The 20712-nt window shown below is 38.1% G+C and overlaps 1 protein-coding gene across 3 annotated transcripts in view; it reads right to left on the bottom strand.

The window, feature by feature from the left end:
• Nucleotides 1–223: 223 nt before the first annotated feature.
• Nucleotides 224–20712, bottom strand: part of FRMPD4 (FERM and PDZ domain containing 4) — a 289619-nt gene continuing 269130 nt past the window's right edge. The window contains exons 8-17 of one of the 3 annotated variants that reach the window (XM_072340063.1): nucleotides 19233–19364; nucleotides 15798–15917; nucleotides 14987–15123; nucleotides 13784–13910; nucleotides 11398–11487; nucleotides 10667–10846; nucleotides 7129–7267; nucleotides 5509–6564; nucleotides 3925–5196; nucleotides 224–2666 (exon numbers count right to left, since the gene is read on the bottom strand). In XM_072340063.1, the coding sequence (XP_072196164.1) occupies nucleotides 1315–2666; nucleotides 3925–5196; nucleotides 5509–6564; nucleotides 7129–7267; nucleotides 10667–10846; nucleotides 11398–11487; nucleotides 13784–13910; nucleotides 14987–15123; nucleotides 15798–15917; nucleotides 19233–19364 (4605 nt within the window). In that variant the 3' untranslated portion in view covers nucleotides 224–1314. Of the gene's footprint in view, nucleotides 2672–3924; nucleotides 5197–5508; nucleotides 6565–7128; nucleotides 7268–10666; nucleotides 10850–11397; nucleotides 11488–13783; nucleotides 13911–14986; nucleotides 15124–15797; nucleotides 15918–19232; nucleotides 19365–20712 lie in introns of all 3 variants that reach the window. The other 2 variants (XM_072340055.1, XM_072340072.1) reach the window with 2 other exon arrangements.

A 20712-nucleotide genomic window follows, 5' to 3' on the forward strand; every position in this document is an offset into this window, starting at 1 on the left:
ATACCAGTTTGGAGAACGGTATTTTGCACTTTTCGTAAGGGCTGCTGCTGCTAAGTGGCTGGAAAGATTAACAGATGTTCTTGATAAAGCCTACTTGCCATGTGAAACAGAGCTTTTGGTTGTCTCTCTAATGTAAGACTACAAAATGTTTGGAAAGCAGATTGGGACATATTATTCATGAATTGCCTTTGTCATCACTCAGAGAAGGACTGTTTCTGCCTTGAAATATTTCATAGATATTTATTGTATTCTGAAAACTTCATTTTATTTCTAACTTATTTACAGTTAAACATTCAGAATCATAAAATAAGAAGTATAAAATATTTAACAAAATAGATGCAGTTCATGTTGTTCAGATGCACCATAGATTTATGATGAAACAGTAAACAGCACAGGAATTTCCTGATGGTCGTGTCTCTCATTTACCAGGGCACATCCACCCTATACATTCTGAACTGATCAGTATGGCATCAAATTCTCCTTTCAGGTACCATCACCATTCTGGTTCCTATGACCTCAGTCTGTCTTCCGCAGGTACGTTCACTGTCTGAAATGCAACACTGTAATGTTCAATACATCAGATAGATACCCTCTAAATTCGGTATATTCAATACCTTCTATTTTTTTTTTTTTTAATATTATTTTTTAAATATAGAACTTTCTAGAAAAGAAGAATCAGGTAATTCAGGCAATATGAACAAAAGAGTCATTTATTATATATATATATTCTCTAGTAACTTATAATAGTCTCTTGGATTTTAAATGTCTCTTCGCTATTTTCAATGCTTAAAAATTATAATTTTAAAACATTAAATATTGTGTTATATACATTATGATTTCATTTTTCATTTCTAAACACGTAGCATTCTCCAAGTGAAAACTTGGATGAAACGGAAAACAACTTCATTGACATAACGGACTTTAAAAGTTCACTTCATACAACCATAGATTTGACTATATGAAAAATAGCCAAAAGTCAATTTGCTCCTCTACAGGATTTTTTTTTTAATTATTATTATTTATTTTTTTTTCTGTTAGTTTTTCTGGTTGTGGGGAGAGGGGATTTTTTGGCTTTTCTTTTTGTATAAACGGAAGGACAGATCTGGTCAGCACTGTTGTCAGCGTTCAGTGTTCTATCTTGTTTTTAACCGCTTACCTATTTTATATAAAATAACAAAATATACAGAGAAAGCTGGATTTGTTACATTAGTTCATACACATAAAGTAAATAAAAGGTTTTTTGTTGTTTTTGTTTGTTTGTTTGTTTTTAATGTATGGCTTTGCAAAGGTAGATTATGAAGTGACTTTTGTATTTTATTTGTTCAAAAGCATTTTAAGAGAACGTGTTAGTGTGCTTACAATAGCGGCCATGGTAGTTGAATGTCGAGCCAAGAGTTTAATGCTAGGATCACTGGAGGTCTTGCCTGACACGGCTTCTGCAGCCTTCAGAAGACAAATGTAGTTTATTACAACCTCGTCTATCTTAGCTATAATTTCCTGCTGCTGAGTTTCAGAGTTCATGACTTTAACTAAACGCATGCAGGCTTCTGTTAAGCAACAGAGTACTTGAAAGCTGGAAGTCATAGCTAAAAGCATTTCCTCAGGGCTTTTATCAGCCATGGCCATTTTCCTGCAGGCACTTCCCAACTGTCTAGATTCCATAGATAACAGTTGTTTGTACTTAGAAAGTTTAAGGTCATATGTTTCGGGATGTAAATCTTCTCTCTTGCCCATACTTGCTCGGACCAGTGAGAGTAACTCATTGGCATCCTTTTGTGCTGCAATAAATCCATCAGGCATTGCATATGTCTTCTCTTTCATCACATTTATTCGCGCGATTCGTGCATCGAAGGCCACATCATTGAGATTCATGTCAATTTGGCCACCTTGGGTGTCAGCACTGCTCTTCTCGTGTTCATTAACTGCCTCATCCTGCGGGAACTCAGTAGCTTCCGGGGACTCCAAGTCCTTCTGTTCATTTTCACTGGAAAAAGACTGACTGGCTGGTTCTGAGAGCTCACACGGGATCTCCGGTTCGAAGAGACATGAGAGCTGATGGCTGCCTCCACCATCTTCATCATCATTGTCATCATTTCCTCCGCTCAGGAAGCAGTAGCTAAAGGGACCACGACACCTCCAGGTACGGGTGTCCAGCTTCCGCAATGGCAACGCTCGACACTGCTTGGAGTCCTTCTGACTGGCACCTGTGCCTGAACACCTCTTACTGTCCTTCCTATCAGTGCTGACGTATACACAGCTCTGGGAGAAACTTTTTGACAGCTTTTTGCCCGGAGAGTGTTCCACCTTTCTCTCGGATCTGGATTCTTCCCTTTGGGTACTATCCATGCTTTTCAAGCTGGCTGTGGCTGCCTTACTTTCAAACAGCATCTCAATGCCTGCAGATCCTCCAATGATGCTGCTGCTGCGTCTCAGCACTTTCCTGTTGTGCGGCATCCTGAGGCTTCCTCCTATCATGTCATATGGCCGTAAACTAACTGTTGCCCCACAAGCCTGATTTACTTTGGGAATGTCACAAGAGTCTTGATTTTGACTTGGCACCTTTGATTCTGATAGCATGGATGATAGCATGATGGAGTCAGCTAGAGGCTGTCTAGGAAAAGCTGCAGGCATGCCTCCTTGTCTTCCCTTTTCAGGCTCTGTGAAAGCTACACTAGGGGTAGTAGAAGAGCAGACAGAATAATTAAGCATCACCCTGATAATATTCAGAGATGAAGATTTTAAATATCTTTAACAGCAAAGTAAATTGGTTGCTGGTGTTTTCCAGTGGTCTCAGTTTCTCAAAGTATTTCACAAAAACAGGCATCGCTAATTCCTCATGTCTTTTGTATTTCACTACAACGCCTTCCAAAATCTATCAACAAATTTTAACTTGCCAGTACGTAACCGTTCATCCTACTACAGAACAAACTGAAAAAAGGGAATAGAAAATCACCTATAAAACTTCTGACAGGCCCCCCAACATTCAAATTGATTGCTTTCTATTAAATAATTAAATGAATATTTTAGGATTAAATACCTTCTTTAACTATACCAATGAGGGCATGGAATTTTGGTTTGTTATGTTAAAGTTTTATTGGCAGAGAATTCAGAGAATTTCTCACTCTTGTTCCTAGTCTGCTCCACTTTCAGATTTTCATGCATTCCCACACTACTGCTACATGTGGGCTGCAAATCAAGAAGAGGGAAATGTTTAAAACCCAAAGGAAAGCATTTCCAGTGCTGTCACTGAAGAACGGTGTTTTTTTTTTTTTTTTTTAACAATAAGTTCATTAAGACGCTTGAAATTGAAACTTCAAAACGTGGTAATGATTCACTATGCACGTTACTCTTAAAAGAAACACCTACTATCAGACGGTGAAGTAAATACATGCTTGATATTGACTGTTTTCTCGCCTTTACAATTAGAGCTTTTTAGTCATACTGCTGTGCTTTTGACAATCTGCTAAAATAGCAAAAAAAAAACCCCAAAATAATAAATGAAATACAGTTTTTTCTCTCCTACATTAATATACCTTGTGAACTCATCTTATAATCTAAAAAGTATCCTAGAACTCAAATGAACGTGGATTTTGGAGAGCTTCCACTGAACACTTTTTCCCCTAAGCCTCTACATACCTATCTCCCAAATATTAGATATAAAAATATAGGAGACTTATTCTTAACTGTAATGAGAGATTCTTTTTTTTTTTTTTTTTTTTTTTAAATTAGCACTTTTAACCAGGCCTTACAAACATCTCAACATGTATAAATGAAGTGAATACATACAGTAAAGTCTAATCTCACCACATGCTACAGATTGCTGATGTAAAGCAAGGTAAAGAGGATGCAAACATCACACCCAATCTTCAACCTTAACATGCAGCTTTAAGAACAAACACAAGAAATGCTTTATTACTGCTGTACCTGTAGTTTCTTTTATCTTGGGGATCCGATGACATCCTTCCCTCAAAGTGCCAAACAGTGGCTCAGCATTAATTGCTGAATGCACGACAGGCACTGTCATCCTGTGACACACAGCTTCAGGCTGCTGATGCAGGTCCTTGTATGTTGTTCCATGGTTTGGAAGAACGGCAGCTCTTTCATCAGCTGGAATATAGGCAATGCCCTTCATTGATGGGTCAGAGATAACGTGCTTAACATCAGAGCTACAAAGGGGAGATTCAACAGGGGTAGCACACGTGCTACTGCCTGTGCTGCATCCTGCATCTACCGAAGAGCACTGAGAGCTTTGGAGTGAGAAATGGCCTTCGCTTTGCAGAGATGACATGCGCTTAGCCAAGTGATACTCACAAAGTCTAGCCACACTCTGCTCAGCTTCTGGAAGCTTTGAAGGATGGTCATCTGCAGATAAATCGGTATCTTCTGCATCATTTAGGTCTTTGGCTGAAGACACAGGAGTCATATCTGACAAAAAGTTTTCACCTTGGCTAAGCCCTGAGGTGTCATCCTGATCCACCTCAGGATCCACTTCATCCTTACAGTCAGTTTCTGTTTTACCACGGACAGGAACTCTTGGAAAAGTCTTCCCATTTGCTGCTTCTGGGCTTGGCTTATCTGCTGCCCCATCATCGGCACCATACCATCTTTGGCGAAAGGCAGTTCTCTCCACATTGAAAGTGCTTAGGCGTTGACTGTCTCTTGCTGAAATAGTTCCAAATTTAGCTTTTAGTTCTTCATCAGTCTCTGCTTTTTTAGTTCCCTGTTGCTTTTTCACAGTAGCATTCCCATCAGAGGGTGCTTTTACTTCACTCTCTGTCATCTTACTTTTCCTTTTACTAGTGCAAGAATATACCAAGGATCCCATGTGCAATTTGCTAAAATAATCAGTGACAGATTTTGTTTCCATAGTCTCTGGCTCCATTTCCATGTTATCCGAATGAAGAATCTGCTTTGAAGGCACAACTTTTGATTGCAGGTCTGCAGCCTGGCGACCAACCAAAGGCTGTGAGGATTTCATACCTGGCCCTCCAGCCTGACTCTTAGCAATGGGGAATTCAGTCTGCTCTTCCACAAGAGGTTGGTAGCCTTCACTTGTGGTCAAAAACATGCGTGCAGTGTTTTCTGAGTGTTTCTGTGCTGCGGCTAATTCAGAACTTTCAGTCATTTCAGAGGAATTTGTTTCATTGCCAGAATCTGAAGATGACTCAGGGCTATATGCTCGCAAGATAGCTACACCTGCAAGCCACAAAAAATAAGAGTCAATTAATGACAGCAGCTGAAGCACCTGGACAAGCGACAAGCAAAGGCGTGTGTTAGAGACAAAAATATTCTTTGTAAAAATACTCTGACTTTATTGCACAGTTCCCAGGACAGGTAGCTTAATAACATTAACAGCAGTTCCATTACACAATATGGAATATGATGTATGGAAAATGATGGCCAAAAAAAAAAAAAAAAGAAAAAAAAAAAAAAAAAGGAAAACCCAAATGGAGTATTGGATGAGATGGAATGATTTTCAATGAATAAATGTAACTATGGTGAAAGAACCTGAATTGTCATTCGTCTGCTGTTCCTCTGAAGCAGCCAAAGCTTCTAGTGCTTGAAGTGTAGAGACTACAGCATCATCTAGCCCCTTCTCACACTTCCCCTCTGTATTAGTAGGGACAGCATCGATAAGCGACACTGGAATGTCATCACTGCCTAGATTACTGGCTTGCTCCTTGTCGTCTCTAGGCTGTGTTGCTTGATTCTGAGAGTCTTCCTCATCTGAACTGTCCCTGAAGCCAGGTGGAGGAGCAGCAATGGCCATATTTAAGGTATGCAATAGGAAATCGTCTTCATTATCATCACCTTCTGGAGGTGGAAGTGAAGTCAAATCAATAATGTCATCATTAGAACCAGAAAGGCTGAGAAGAGCAGGCCTATTGATTTCTCCTACCATAATGTCTTCTTCACAGCTTACTTCATCTTCATCTTCGGCATCATCTGTGTTTTCTGCATAACAAATATCATGCAGCAAAGGCTCTTCTATCCCTTCTGCAGCTCCAAATATTTTACCATCACTTATGGTTGCATAAACAGCATTTGTAGCAAACTGAATGCTTTCAGCATCTGGTGACAACTCCAGACCTTTAATGTCATTGGCATTATTAATATAAATGGCTCTTTGTTTTTCTAGTACTTCTGGACTTTCATCCAAAAGCCTTTCATAGCCAAGAGTCTGGGGACTGATACCATCCAAGTTGTGATCTCCAAATATAAAGGAAACTTTTGCTCCCCTAGGAGAATCCTGTGCTTTCTTGCTAGATTCCAAACCTGAGAGTGACAGCAGCGAAGGCTGATTAAAATTTCTACTTTCTTCTGCATCAGTGGGGTCTTGCTTGGTCAGATGCTGATCAAATCCACCTGAATTATAGGTATTTTCTATGTACAGATGTCTGTGTTCTTTTTGACATAACAGACTTTCAGAAACATCTATAGCCTTCTGTTTAGGATCACCAAAAGACATTTGAGTCTCTTGATCTTCAGCCAGGAATGTGGTAGTTTTTGGTACACAGTTCCACTCAGAAGCAAGGAGGTTATGCTTCCCTCTGTTTTCAATTCCTGCCACATGGGAGACAAAAAAGAAACACCGTGAAAACACAAAGCAAGTTTATGCAGTTTTTTAAACAATAACTTGCTAATACTGAGCAATGAACATTCTGAACAGGACAGCCAGGCCATCAAACACTTCACAAAAGCATTCTGAAGCTTGCTTTTGCTCTGAGATAAATAACTGTTGATTTAATGACCTAAAGTTTAACTATTACTTGTGTACTTCAGAGCAAAACTAAACCACAGCTAGGTACAAATGCTATTCCAGGAGCAGTAACACAAAACCAAATTCACAGCTGGTTTCCCCAGCACCAGGTGTATTCTTATAAAGATATACGTATGTAACTCAATAACGTTCATAGGGAGCATGCATCTGTTTCACTACACTTATGAAAGAAATTCATGCTATCTAAGGCTGAGTATTGGAACATCATAAAGCTGAACGAGTACGCTGTGGTGCCAGGTCTAAGGCAGCAACCCTCTCATTTGGCATTTGTATTTATTTGGAGTGTACTGGCTTAAGCTGACTTCTGCTCTACATCTGTGATCATTATCACACTATGCAATGAATACCTGTTTCTCGGTTGCCTGTATTTTTCTTGTTGGCCATGTTGAATATGGAGCGCCTTGAGTCAACCAGCAGTCTATAGTATCCAGCTGTTAAGCAAGCAAGGTTCATTGCATCTGATGACTCCATCAGTAGAGTAATAGGCTGAGAAGAATACAACCAAGTCTTGGTTAAAGCTGTTCCTTCTCAATCTGTTTACCTGCCGACTATACTACTGCACAGAATCAAAGGAAATTACACTGCAAATGTCACATTGAAAAATACACGATAATTTATTTTCCTCACTACTAACATCAAGCAATACCAAATATTTTAAGGGAGGAACTTATAAAAGTAGATAAATGTTCAAAAGGAGGGTGAAAAGAAGATGGAGCCAACCTCTTTGTCTGTACCCAGTGCAGACAAGAGGCAACAGAAAATGGAACAGAGGAGGTTCCCTCTGAACAGCAGGCAGCACTTCGTGTGGGTGATGAAGCAGTGGCACAGGATGTCCTGAGGTTGTGCAGTCTGCCCTTTGGAGATCAATAAGAACCATCTGGCCATGGACCAAGCACCCAGCTCTGGGTGTGTTGGTGGGGTGGGGGCTGGGATTGATGGACTCACAGGGCTCTTTCTACCCCAAGAACTCAGTGGTTTAGAAAAGACTGGAACTGGAATAAGGTAGAAATCAAATTGGACATTTTAACAGTTGTCTTTCTGAATAAAGTTGATTACTTTAAGACTGGTTCCATCTTTCTTTTGTACAGATATATTTTTTTCTCACCTAAGCACTGTCTACTATTACTTTGAAAACACAAGGAATAAAAGCCTGGTACATTAGAGTATGGATTCTTGCAGTAGTATGGGAATCGCTGTAGCTTGCCAGAAAATTAGCTGCCCTAAGCCCATGTAAAGAAGTAAAATAGGAAGTAAACAGATGGAAAAATTCAAGTTGAAAAAATACAGCAGTGAGGCTAAAGCTATCAATACACAGCTTCAGCAGTGAACATTAAAATGAGATCTTAAATACTTTTGGTATTTATGACCTTGTGGCATTACTAAAAAGACAAGAGATGAAAAAAAAAGCAGACAAACAGACACAGAGAAGAGAGAGACCCTTAGAAGTGAGGTCAACATGGAAAATAAGCTCTAAGCATTTAAAGTAAACAGTCAGATTTAACAGAAAAATGGCATGGTTTGAAAAACTGCATCTGACATGCTAGAGAGCATTAGACATACAAAATCTGAATGAAGCATACTGTCCTTTATTTGTTTTCCTTTTGCCACAGTAAAGAAAACACGTTTCACGTTTCTGGAGACTTTAACACCAAAAGATGCCAAAAAAGATCAAATTCATTCTGAGCTGTCTATCCCCCTGAACTCACAGAGGAAATAGGAATTGCAACGTCCTTACCATGACAGGCAGAAGTTACACAGTAGACAAACAATTACAGCAGTCACACAGTTCATACAGCTGTATGGACTTTTGCAACCAGAAGGCAACTGACTGCAATGGAGGAAATGGCCAAAGCATAGTTTATGTTCACAGCTTACCACCAGTCTCCAAACCGCTGTATGAACAGTTTTCAGCAACAAGGAAAAAACAATGCATTTTGTTTTCTTTAAAGTATTCTGTGCTACAGTATGAGGTTCTATTCAATGCATGCTTCTTTCAAAATAATTCAAATACAGCTGAAAAATTACTTGCAAATTACTAAACCTACAGCAGGCAACTTAATATTTTTCCTTTTGGGTGACTACTTGAAATGCTACAAGTATCAATCTCATTTTTTTCTGCAATGATTGACAGAAACAGACAATCTCCAAAGAAGCCTCATATTGCTGAAAACAGTGCCAAGCATTGCTGTTAATCTGATGAACAGCCTTGTGGCAGTTAGTTAGATTTTTATTGGCTGCTTCTCCCAAGTGATTTATGGTTGAGAAGACATTACAAGGAATCAAAAATAAAAGAACACAACTGCTTATTTGCTATGAAAATGACATTTATTGGCATACTGGAATCTGGATATATGAACCTGATAGCTTAGCGTATGCCAACGTACGAAAACATCAGTTGAGAGTAACTACTTGTGTGTGTGTCCACATTTACTCCAGAAGAAACTGTTACATTCCATACTACTTCCCCACACTTGTTTTGTTTTGTTTCGTCAAATTCAATCCGTGGCCTCATACCTTTGTAATTTTGATGTTAAACAATTCTGTCTGGTTTTAAGACCGAATGCGTTGAAAGGCAAGGACATGGGGATTTAGATGTGGATATCCATGGTTTGCAATAAGACAGCAACAGTATTATAGTATATACGTATAAAGCCATGTTAATATAAAATTCCATGGCATATAGTACCACATTTTATATGCGAGAAGATGAGAATAATTTCTGCATTACTTTCTCCATCAGAAAGATGGGATAACAGCTTTTACTCTACAGGCTATGGGTTTAGCACAGTATTACAAGCAAAGAAGCCTAAGATGCTCACATTGCTAAATACAGTGAAAGAGATGCTGTGCTCCCCAGCCTATAAATTACCATGAAGTTGCTGTCAAAGGGTATCTATTAATTTATAGTAGCGTTTTTTCTTGACTTAAATACAGGGGAAGACTTTCAGGTCAGTAAGCCTAAAGCATTCAAACCAAAAGCTTAGTAAAATATCACTTGTGTATGGTTGTTTTTTAAAAAATGTAAATCTCCATCATTAAAAAGGCTTACACAGGACTATTTAGGCCAATTTATTTTAATAGACTCTATTTATTTTAATAGTATATTTAAGTTTCAAGTATAATGAGAACTCTTCCTTTAATCTCTTATTGTTTTGGTTTATGCTTTACAAAGTCTGTGAAGTCTTTCATTTCACAATCTAATAGGAGACATACAAAGAAGATCCAAGACAATGCAACATATAAAACTCCAGCCATTGCCACTAAACACCACAAATGTAAAGTGTTAGGTGGGATTGCAGAGAAATTTAATGTCTGTAGGTAGAAGAATAACATCAAATAATGCATAATTAATGGCAAAGAACTTAATTAGGACTTTATGGACTAACAAAAAATAAAGTGTTTTTTTACAGGTTATTTCGCTGGTAACCACTATGTGGTAACATGCAGTGCCCTTAGTAGATAAAACACAGGGTTACATGGGCTGCTGGTCTGATACAGCTGGCAAAACTCTAACAGTAATTACATTATGACTAAACAGGCTTCTAGGAGCTCAAGGAACTTCAAAAGAAGGTCAGTCTCATCATCACCTCTTCTCACCATGGAAATCAAGGAATAAAACAACAAAGCAAATTGCCCAGGGCCAGCCAAGAGAAAAATCAGAAAAAGAATGTAAGAGCAGCAAAGCGCTAACAAGTGCTCCCCGTGCACTCTGACAAAAAAATACGAAAAAAAAAAACACAAAAAAACCCCTAAAAGTGCAGTTTCAGGGTATCACTCATGAAAACCTTTGGAACAGTTAGTACAGCTTGATCAAATATTCAAAGAAAAATGGCAAAAACTTTATTTAAAGGCACTGTATCATCAGAAATCAACAAAAACACTTACCTTTACATCTAAGACATGCAGCTCAACTCTAACACTGCTCTCGTCTTCTGTAAACATCTCAATCCTGTTCACGTGACTGAAGTCTGCCAGAAGAGCCACCAGGTTTGTTTTGGTGTTTATCACGTGACTGATACCATACCGTGGCCCTACTAACAAAGTCACTTCTGAACGCTTTTCTCCCTGCTTTAGCATAAAAAGGAAAAAAATAAAAGAAAACCATGATAGGCACTGCTTGGCCACTGCTTTCTTTCATTTTCAAGAAGCTCGATTTTCATGATTAAAGATCATCATAATTTTCTAAGAAGATAAAACATAAAAGAGTATACAGTGTTGTTAATTAATATAAAAAGCAAAGGAATCTGCTCCTGGATATTGACTGTACTGTAGTTTTTAGATGGATAGGTTGTTCGATGGATGGATGGAATTTCCTGCCATTAATCAAAAGTTTCTGCTGTCCAGTGTTTTCTAGAGTAACAGTTTAAGTATTCTTCAGTTAATTGGATGGCATTATTGGCCAAATGGATGCTACCTATCCCCAAACCCTCGTCAAAAATTCAAATTACAACAGGAATGTTATTTTCTACAGGAAAAAATAAAGACCTGTTCAATTTAACAATTACTTTTTAAAATGTATGTATGGAACTTCTAAAGGAAATTTTGTGGTCTAATTTTTGCAAAGAGTGGAAAAAAACATCAGGAGAAGATAAAGACTATTTCAAGAGAAATATTACCACTAGCGTTGCCTTGAAAACACGCCCTCCATATAATCGGAGATCACTGAGGAACTTTAGATAATGCACCTTAGCTTGCAGAGCGGACAGCTGAGGAAAGAGAAACAGAATTAAGATATAGTGGTAGAAACCAACACATTACCAAGTTTTCAAAAACCAAAATGTATTAATGTATTCTAAGGAACTGAAATAAGAGCTCTTCAGAGTCTGAAACCAAACCATCAGATGCTTGAGATTCAGATGAGAAAACAGTTTTGTTCTTAAAATTCAAACTGTGTTTTTTTAGTTCAAATGCATTGAGGACTTGGCTATGGGCTGCTTGAGGGCAATGCAAGAGCATCATCACTGCTCCAACAAAGGGAAAATGTTAAAGTACTCAGGTTAAACATCTGTTCACTGAGGGATTTCAAGGCCAGTCAACAGCTTTCAATTCATAATCATCACCAGTTCTTAAACATTTATGTACTGATACAGAGAAAGAGATGAAAGAATTTTGTTTTGTCAGCTATGTGTATTACATCTTGTTAGGTACTTGCAGCATATGGCATATTATTCCACCTCATTACTGCAATCTCAATTTTTTAAAATAAAATTATTCCACTATATTTAGTAGGGAATAAATCTGCAAGCCAAATACAGAACATCAATACATACAATCCTATCATGCAGTACATACCATAATTTACCTCCTTTTTCTCCTTTTAGCTTAAACTACCTACTTAAAAAGAACAAGCTGGAATATATTTTATGAGACTGAATGGAACCAAGAAATAGTTCATTTCACCCAAACAATCTGGAGCCAGAACTTTCATATCCCTTGTGTAAATCTTTACATGTGGGCTTTATCGAGCTCATCTCATTTTCTATTCTCTCATCAGCCACTAGATTTCTAGCTCAAAAGCTTATTTGGTCTCAAACAGCATTTTAAGAGTCCCTAAACTAAGGTCTTTTTAGACTCCAAGGTGGAAATGAATCTGAAGCAGAGAGCCAAGGGGTAATGTATTCCCTTTCCCTTCAGTAAGTGCTCAGTTGGATGGAGAAATACACAGGGCTTGTAAAAAAAAGGGAGAATCCCAAGAGTTACAAGCTGCCCCTCATGCAAAAGGAAACAAGATAGCAGAGGCTTGTTCTAGCCTAGTACCTACAGGTGATGATGAGCTCAGATCTTTGTTTCTGAAACTGCCTGCTAAAAAAAAACTGGGGAAGCACATGGTATATTTCCAAAGAGCATATAAAGAAGAAAAAAGCAAAAATAACAAAGTCTGCTGCAGGAAGGCATTGTTGCAACTTTTCTAACCAAGAATCAACACTGAATGCCACTGCCATCATCTGTGATTCCAGCAGTAGTGATGGCTCTCAAAATAAAACCAAACATATGCCATTATGAGACACAAAAAGTAATTGGCATTATTTAGCTTTAACTTCAGCAGTACTAGAGTCATACAGTGCTCCATTCAAAACAATGACTTTTCTCCCTGAGCATTACAGGTCAAACACACAGATCTTCCAAGCAGGATTTCTGCAGATCATGATGAACCTTAGCTCAAACTCCTGAAGTCTGGGGCTTTTCCTGTTCAGAAACAAAGTCTCATGGAGCAGAACTCAGTTCACTTTGTCACTCTTACGTTCTGTTTATTGTCAATGGAGAGAAAAAGGCATTTCTAGGACAAGCAACCTGACCTATTTCTAGTGTCTACTGTGGGATGGGATGAGTTGCTCCCTCAAGTGGATATTTCTCCCTGTTGACTACAAAAGAGACTAGTTGGCTTACATAATGAAACCTCATTACGGTGTCTAAAACCAGACCCATAGCTATGCATTCAACAATGATGCGTGCATTTCTCAGAGACATTGTCCTCCACACTTCTTTCCAACTGAAATGAAAGCTTAGTGCTAAGAAAAGCATTTTAAAATAGCTTTGATCAGTTCTATAAGGATCATCATTTATACTGTGAGGCACTTGACATTAAACATATCTAAAGCATAATGGAAAATGTCCCTACAAACAGCATTTACACTGGCCCATGGGTTAGTGTGTTTCAGATCATAGCATCAGAGAAAGAACAATAAAATTCTAACAAGTATGCCATTAATAAGAAGCCCTACATGAATTAAATATATACACATATCTTTATCATACCTGAAGTGTTAATAATCAGTTTTCTGACATTCTCCAGTTAAGAAGATAGTTTAGTTGGGGTATAATTAATTATTTTTAATTGCTCTTTGCTATGCTGTACCGAGCAGTGTAAGTTAAATTGTCTATACTCTCTGAAAAAATAATGGCTAGGTGTTTCTTTAAAGGATTAATTGTATAGGTTTCCCATGCATGCCACCCCTTCTGTTCTTTAAAAACATATTTTCCATTAAGATGCAAATGCAATACCTTTTTACCCGGAGGAACTAGGTTTTGATTTGCTTTGACAAGGTGTGAAAGTGCTTTCTTTATGTTCTTTTCTTTCATGCTTTGCAGCACAGCAGATGGAAGAAAAGTCTCTAATCCCCATTCTTTTCTGCAATAAAAGGCATATATTTAATTTCAAGTTCCTCTGATGATTTTTTATCTAAAGACTGGCGACTGTGAAGACAAGTAAATGAACTCCTGTAAACAGAAGAGTTAAGTCCAGAGTTTTGCAATAACACATTATTTTCTATATTCAAACTATATGTTACTTATGAAGATGCTATAAAATGCATTTATTCTCCCTTCTGTCACTTCCCTCTTTTCCAACATAACAGGCAGAAAAGAAGTTTACAATTTGTATGTTTAAAATCTAGACTTTGTTAAATCCCAACTAATTACATAGGCAAGCACCATTATAGAATTGTTATATGAAAAGTTGTAGAAAAAGTCGTAGAAAAGTTGCAGAAGACTTGACATCATATTTAATTTTAGTTTCTAAGGTTTTTTTAGTACATGCAAATCTGACAATCATTGTTTTTATCAGATTGCCAACTTGACAGCCTTTTCCCCTCCTTTTGCCCAGACTGCTTCCTATTTGATGCAAGAAGGCTGACTCTTCACTTGTAAGTAGTTTTTGCTGATTCCTTAATAGGATACAATATAACAACAGAACAAAAGTTGTTTGTTTTTATCCTAGCAGATATACGCAAAACTCCATTTTGGATTTTCTTCTTTCCTGATAGTTCATTATACATAAAGCCAAACCTCTCCTAGAAAGTCATGAGGGTATCATAACACAAATGCTCACTGGATTCTGCTGTATCTAAGAAATATTTCAAATGGAACCTAAGGCCCTACAGTCTTCTGAACCAAGAAATCCACTGAATCTACTGTAATAATCTACTAAAACCTTTGGATTCAGGCTATATAAACTTAGATCTGACCACTGAAAGTGTGTGAATTAATCTTATTTACATTTATAGCCTATCACACATGTTTAAACAGGTAACCAAATGGTAAAAGTATTGTCCATACTTATAGCTCTAAATGCACCGGGATAAATTTCAGTAATGAATAACAAACTTAAAATAGGTACACACACATAAGAATATTAAAGAATCAAATTAATCTGTGAGCTTTTCCAAATGTTTCACTTTTAAAGATCACACTGTATTCTCAACTTACTCTATATATTTGAGGGAGATTTTCTGAGTTTGCTTGGTGGTCACAGTTGCAATGTACATTTGTAGTGCAGCCAACCGCAGGGCAATGTCGTATTTCAGTTCTGGTCCAAATCTTTCCTGAACCACATCATTACAGCTCTGACAAGGAACCAGTAGAGGGAGCATCAAGTTCAAAAATGTTGCAATAAAATTATAATCCATTTTCTTAAAATAAGCACTTTGTGCAGAGAAACCCTGAACTCAGAAACCAGACCATACTGAAAGTAGAACTGCTGCTCTCAGAGATGTCAGATGCTCGCCTGGATAAAGGTACTTCTGGGGAATGCAAGCTCATCCTTCCTCTGAGGAACTGAGTAATCTTAATTCATGAATGTTGGGAGGGTGCTAGACTATCTGGGCTCAGGAGAGTAGAACTCTGTCTAGTGAGATGCCCAGAAGAAGAACCATATTGCTCATACATCAGTTTTCTCATCCATTTTACTGGAAGTCCCTTTTCAGACACTATTTCTGTCTAATATTATAATACCAGAAGTAAGTATAAGCAATTACTTTGGCTTTGCTCATTTCAAAAGCCAAATATATTTCAGAAAGACATCAAAACATCTCTATTCGGCAGGACTTAGGAGGGAAGGGAACTTTGCAGATTATAAAGATTTGTACATTCCCCAAGTGCATTGGCTTTATGCAGCAAAAACATAACCCAGGGCTTATTGCAGCCTCACTTTTGTACATGAATTTATATATATACGTGTACACTGAGTACAGTCATCTTTTTAATTCTTTTTGTTAACAATGCCCATGCTTTCACTTACCTGTACATAAAGATATTCAAAAGCAACTGGATCTCTTCTTAAAAGATCAATGGGATCCTTTGGGACAAAGCTAATCCTGAAAAGACATCTCATCTTATGCGAGCTTGGCCTCTGAGTCACCTAGGAGAGCAGAACAACCATAATATTGTGTCAATTCCTGTTGTGCAATAGTCTGTAGTCATGGGCACTGACCCTCCTTCAAGAGAAATGTAATAAAAAAATTAATTCAGCCCAACAGCAAGCTTTATTATGAGCTCCTTATTAAGTATTGCACATCAGAATATCAGATATATATAATCTCATGGAAAGAATTTTAAACTTACATAGGCATGACTGCCTAATGTGACTCATCCTCAAGGCAGTGGAATTCGTTTATTCAAAGACAGAGTGAGAAGAGATTAAAACCAAACCTGAGTAAAATAAAGATGTTGAGGAGCACTGGTCCCAAGACGGACTCCCATGGGACACTACTTATGAACAACAACCACAATGAACCATTGGGAACAGCCCTCTGACTACAATCATCCACCTAATTCTTTATTCACTCTATAGTCTACCCTTCAAATCCATTTCTCGCCAATTCAGAGGTAAGGATAAGGTGTGGGACCATGTCAAAAGCATTGCACAAGTCCAAGTAGATGACATCAGCTGCTCTTCCCGTGTCCACTGATGCTGTCATCCCATCATAGAAGTCTACCAGATTGGTCGGACACTATCTGTCCTTGGTGAAGTCGTGCTGGCTGTCAGTTCTTCATCTCGTATGTACCTTAACACATCTTCCTAGGCATAGACATGAGGCACACCAGCCTGCAGTTCCCTGGGTCTTCCTTTCTCCCTTTCTTGAAAATGAGAGTGATATTTCCTTTTTCTAGTCACCAGGGACTTTACCTGACAGCCACAATATTTCAAATATGATGGAGAGAGTCTTGGCTGCCATATATAAGCCTGTTCCTTCAGAACCCTGGGATGCATGTCATCCAACTACATAGACTTGTACATGTGCAGCCTCTTGAGATGGTTTTGGACTTGCTCTGTTCCTATGCTGGTAGGGATTTTGTTCCTCTAAACCACACTTAGAAGCTCAGGGACATGGAGAGGCATGAAAAGCCTGACTGGGCATGAAGACAGACATAAACAACTTGTTAAATACCTCAGTGTTCTGAGGAGGCTCTCTCCCTTTTTGTTTATCAGAGTGGATACTGTCTCCTTTGCATGTCCCTTCTGCCCAATGTATCTAAAGAATTCTTGCTGTCTTTCACATCCTTCACCAAGTTCAACATGATCTTCACCTTGGCTTTCCTGATCCCATCCATGCACATCAGGTCAGCATCCCTATATTCTTCCTAGGCCACTCATCTCCACTTCCACTGCTTATACTTTTCACTTCTTCCCTTCAGCCTGACCAAAAGGTTCTTGCTCAGACATGCTGGTTTTCTGCCTCATTTGCCTGATTTCTCATTCTGGTGGATAGGGAGCTCTTGTGCTTTCAGGAAGGCATCCTTAAAGTGCTGCCAGCTCTGTTCTGTTCCTTTGTCCCTAAGGTGAGTTTCCCAGTGCATCTCATCCAACAATTTCTTAAACTGACTGAAATTTGCACTCTTGCAGTTCAGGATCCTGACCTCATTCATCGCCAGGCCTGTGTTCCTCAAGATCACGAACTCAACCAGGACACAGATGTTGCAGCTCAGGCTGCTGCTGATCTTAACTTTAATGACCTCCTTCTGTGTTGTTTTCCCAGCGGATATGTGGGTGGTTGAAATTTCCCACCAGAATGAGAGCCTGTGAGTACAACTGCTTTAATCCAATAGAAAATTTGCAAGAGATGTCTTTCCAGTTTTCTTGAATCGTTATGGATTAAGATACATACCCTAAAATTCTGACCAAAATAGGTATCTCCCATCATTTAAGAAGGTCAAAAAGACTTTTTTTTTTTTTTTTTTTTGGTTCGTTAGCACAACTGTTTGCTAAGAATATAATACAGTAACCTGGATATATTTACTGGGCACCACCAAAGAGCTAATAAATAACTGGATGAAAGAGTAACAGTTCAACAATACTATTGTGAGCCCTGGCTAGCAGCAACACTATAATAGCAAATCGGAGTATTGCTGACTTTACAGGAACTTCAAAGGATAAATTAATGTAGTTTATGTAGTTTATTTAACTAGGCTAATGTAGTTCGAAAGTTACTGTACTTTACTATCAGCATCTTTAATTGAGAAGACTATACTTTTAAAATTCTCCAACCAATAGTCTGTATAGCACTAACAATGTTCAGAATGTGTATTTATCGCTCATTGTCTCTGACCTCATTCCAAGTATCCAGACATAGTCTGGATGTATAAACAAAACCTTGGGATGGGACTTTCAAAAGCTCTCTGTGTTGGTTTATTCTGATCCCTCTCATTTCAATGGGAACTTTACCAGTTACTTCAAAGAGAAGACAGCTAGGCCATGAGAGCCGGCACTGAGTACTCCTGGATACTGAGCATTCATTGAGTAGCTTGTACCACGGAACAAGAATGCTAACACAGCAAAGCTAAATGCTTTTAAGTTAGAACACACTAGAAAGACCATGAGTGGCTGAGCTGACTTTCTTCATACCACTGCACAGAGTATAGTTACATGATCGAGGGAATTGTGACATTTAAATTAAAATACTGTTCTTCTTTTTTAAAAAAAAATCAATTTATATGTGTGTGTATATATATATATATTTAAATTTAGGTGAAAAAGTTAAAAATACAAACACTGTCCTGGCTCACAGAAATGGCATGGAGAATTTCAGGCTAAACAGCCTGGTCAAAAGGAATAGCAGCTGAAATCAGGGTTGTCTGCTGGGAGTCATGAATCAACTTCACACCTACTCAGAACTGGCCTGTCAGCAGCCTGATTTGCCTCCCTGATCTAAGAAAAAAAGCCACAACAGCATTTTCTGAGTCACAGAAATGACATAATGTATCACTGCAAAACCACAACAAACAGCTTCATCAGAAAGAGTATTGTTTCCTGTTATCCAGATACAGATCTGCATAATCAGACAAGAATCAAAGATCAAAATACACACTTAAAGGAATTTTGGCAGACTGGGGTTCTCAGAACTATTACAATAGATTTTCCAGCTACTGAGAATGCTCATTAGCTGTGTCACCTACGATACGAAGAATGGCCTTGACAAATATTTTCTATAAGTCTGATGTTTGATGAACTTTTCAGTACACTTTAACAGCCAAGTGAAGCAATGACATGTGATGCCTATGTAGCAGAAAAATAATTATTCCATGGCAACTTGATTCTTATAACCACATATAAATACCGCCACTATTTGACAAAAAAACTTGTAGTTAACTCACTTGAATAGTTAAAAGTTATATAATAGTTAAATATACTGATAAACAAATGTCTTTCACATCTTTCACATACAATTCCACAAACCTGAGTTAGAGTCTCCTGTTCATGTAGCAAAAGAAGTTTTGTTCCAGATCCTTCCACTCTTTGCTCCAGCATCAGTGAAAAGTGTTCAATACACTTGATGGAAAGCTTTTCTTGCAGTGTTAAGATGACATCCTAATTCACAAAAGATTTATAAAATACAATTTAATTTAGGAAAAGCTTGGGTTCAAGTTCTTCACACACTCTGCATGTATATAGCTTGGGATGGAAGCTCAGAGATTACAGGAGAAGATGGTTGTATTTCATGCAAGTTCTCCATGAGACAGAAGACAACACCCCTATTCACCATGGGAAAAAAATGATGCCTTTTTATTCAAACACCTCTAGTAGCAGATATGTATGCAAAAACAAACAAACAAACAAAAAAACAAAAACAACAACAACAAAAAAAACCCACAACATATGTACAGTGAAATAACAGCTTTCTGTGCAGCTTAATATGTGGATCATACTTATATGGCCCTTAAATCATATTTCTTGGTCTCTCTCTGGATTGAACCTCCCCATCAGAAAATGAAAGAGGGCCTTCTCACTCTCGTTTTTACTTAACACAGAATCATAGAATCACAGCATGGTTTGGGTTGGAAGGGACCTCAAAGCTCACCCAGCCCCAACCCCTGCTGTGGGCACGACTGCCCCCCACCAGCTCAGACTGCCCAAGGCCCCATCCAACCTGGCCTTGAGTACCTCCCAGGGATGGGGCACCACAGTTTCTCTGAACAACTGTGCCAGCACCTCACCAACCCCTCTGTAAAGAATTTTCTCCTAACATCTAACCTGAAACTCCTCTCTTTTCTTTTAAAACCATTCTCCCTTGTCCTATCATTATCAGACCATACAAAAGGTCTGTCTCTCTCCTGTTTTTAAGCTCCTTTAAAGTACTGAAGAGCCGCAATGAGGTAACCCTGGAGCCTGTATTTTTCCAGAATGAACAAGTCTGGTTTCTTCCCTTATTTTTGAGACAGAGCCACCAAAGGATACAAAAAGAATTTATAAGTCCAAGGCAAAAATTAAACTAATAGCCTTTCTTTGTTCTTAGGGCATGTTGCTTTTCTTTTGAAATCCACTTATTCATACTTGTGTTTAAAGAGTATACTTGAGTTTAAAACTCAATCAATGATGATACCTGTGCCAAGCAGCAGCTCTAAATTCAGGGATCAACTCAAGCCATAGTATAGAACCCATTTCCAAACAGTTTTTATTATTATTTTTTTCCACATTGACTTACATCCAAGGGGAATCAGTTTCAGAACAACTGTTTCTGAAAGTACAGCTAAACAAACCTCAAAAAAACATTCGACCAATCTGTACTTTACTTTCACAGAATGCTTTGTAAATATACCTAGAGTATTATTTCATCTGGAAAGGTATCTTTTGCTTTAATGAATGCAGTAGCAAAAAGAAACATATAATAACCGACCTTATAAAATAGTTTCACATTATGCTCATAAAAAGATTAAAG

Source organism: Excalfactoria chinensis, chromosome 1, assembly GCF_039878825.1.
Source record: "Excalfactoria chinensis isolate bCotChi1 chromosome 1, bCotChi1.hap2, whole genome shotgun sequence".
NCBI lineage: Eukaryota > Metazoa > Chordata > Aves > Galliformes > Phasianidae > Excalfactoria > Excalfactoria chinensis.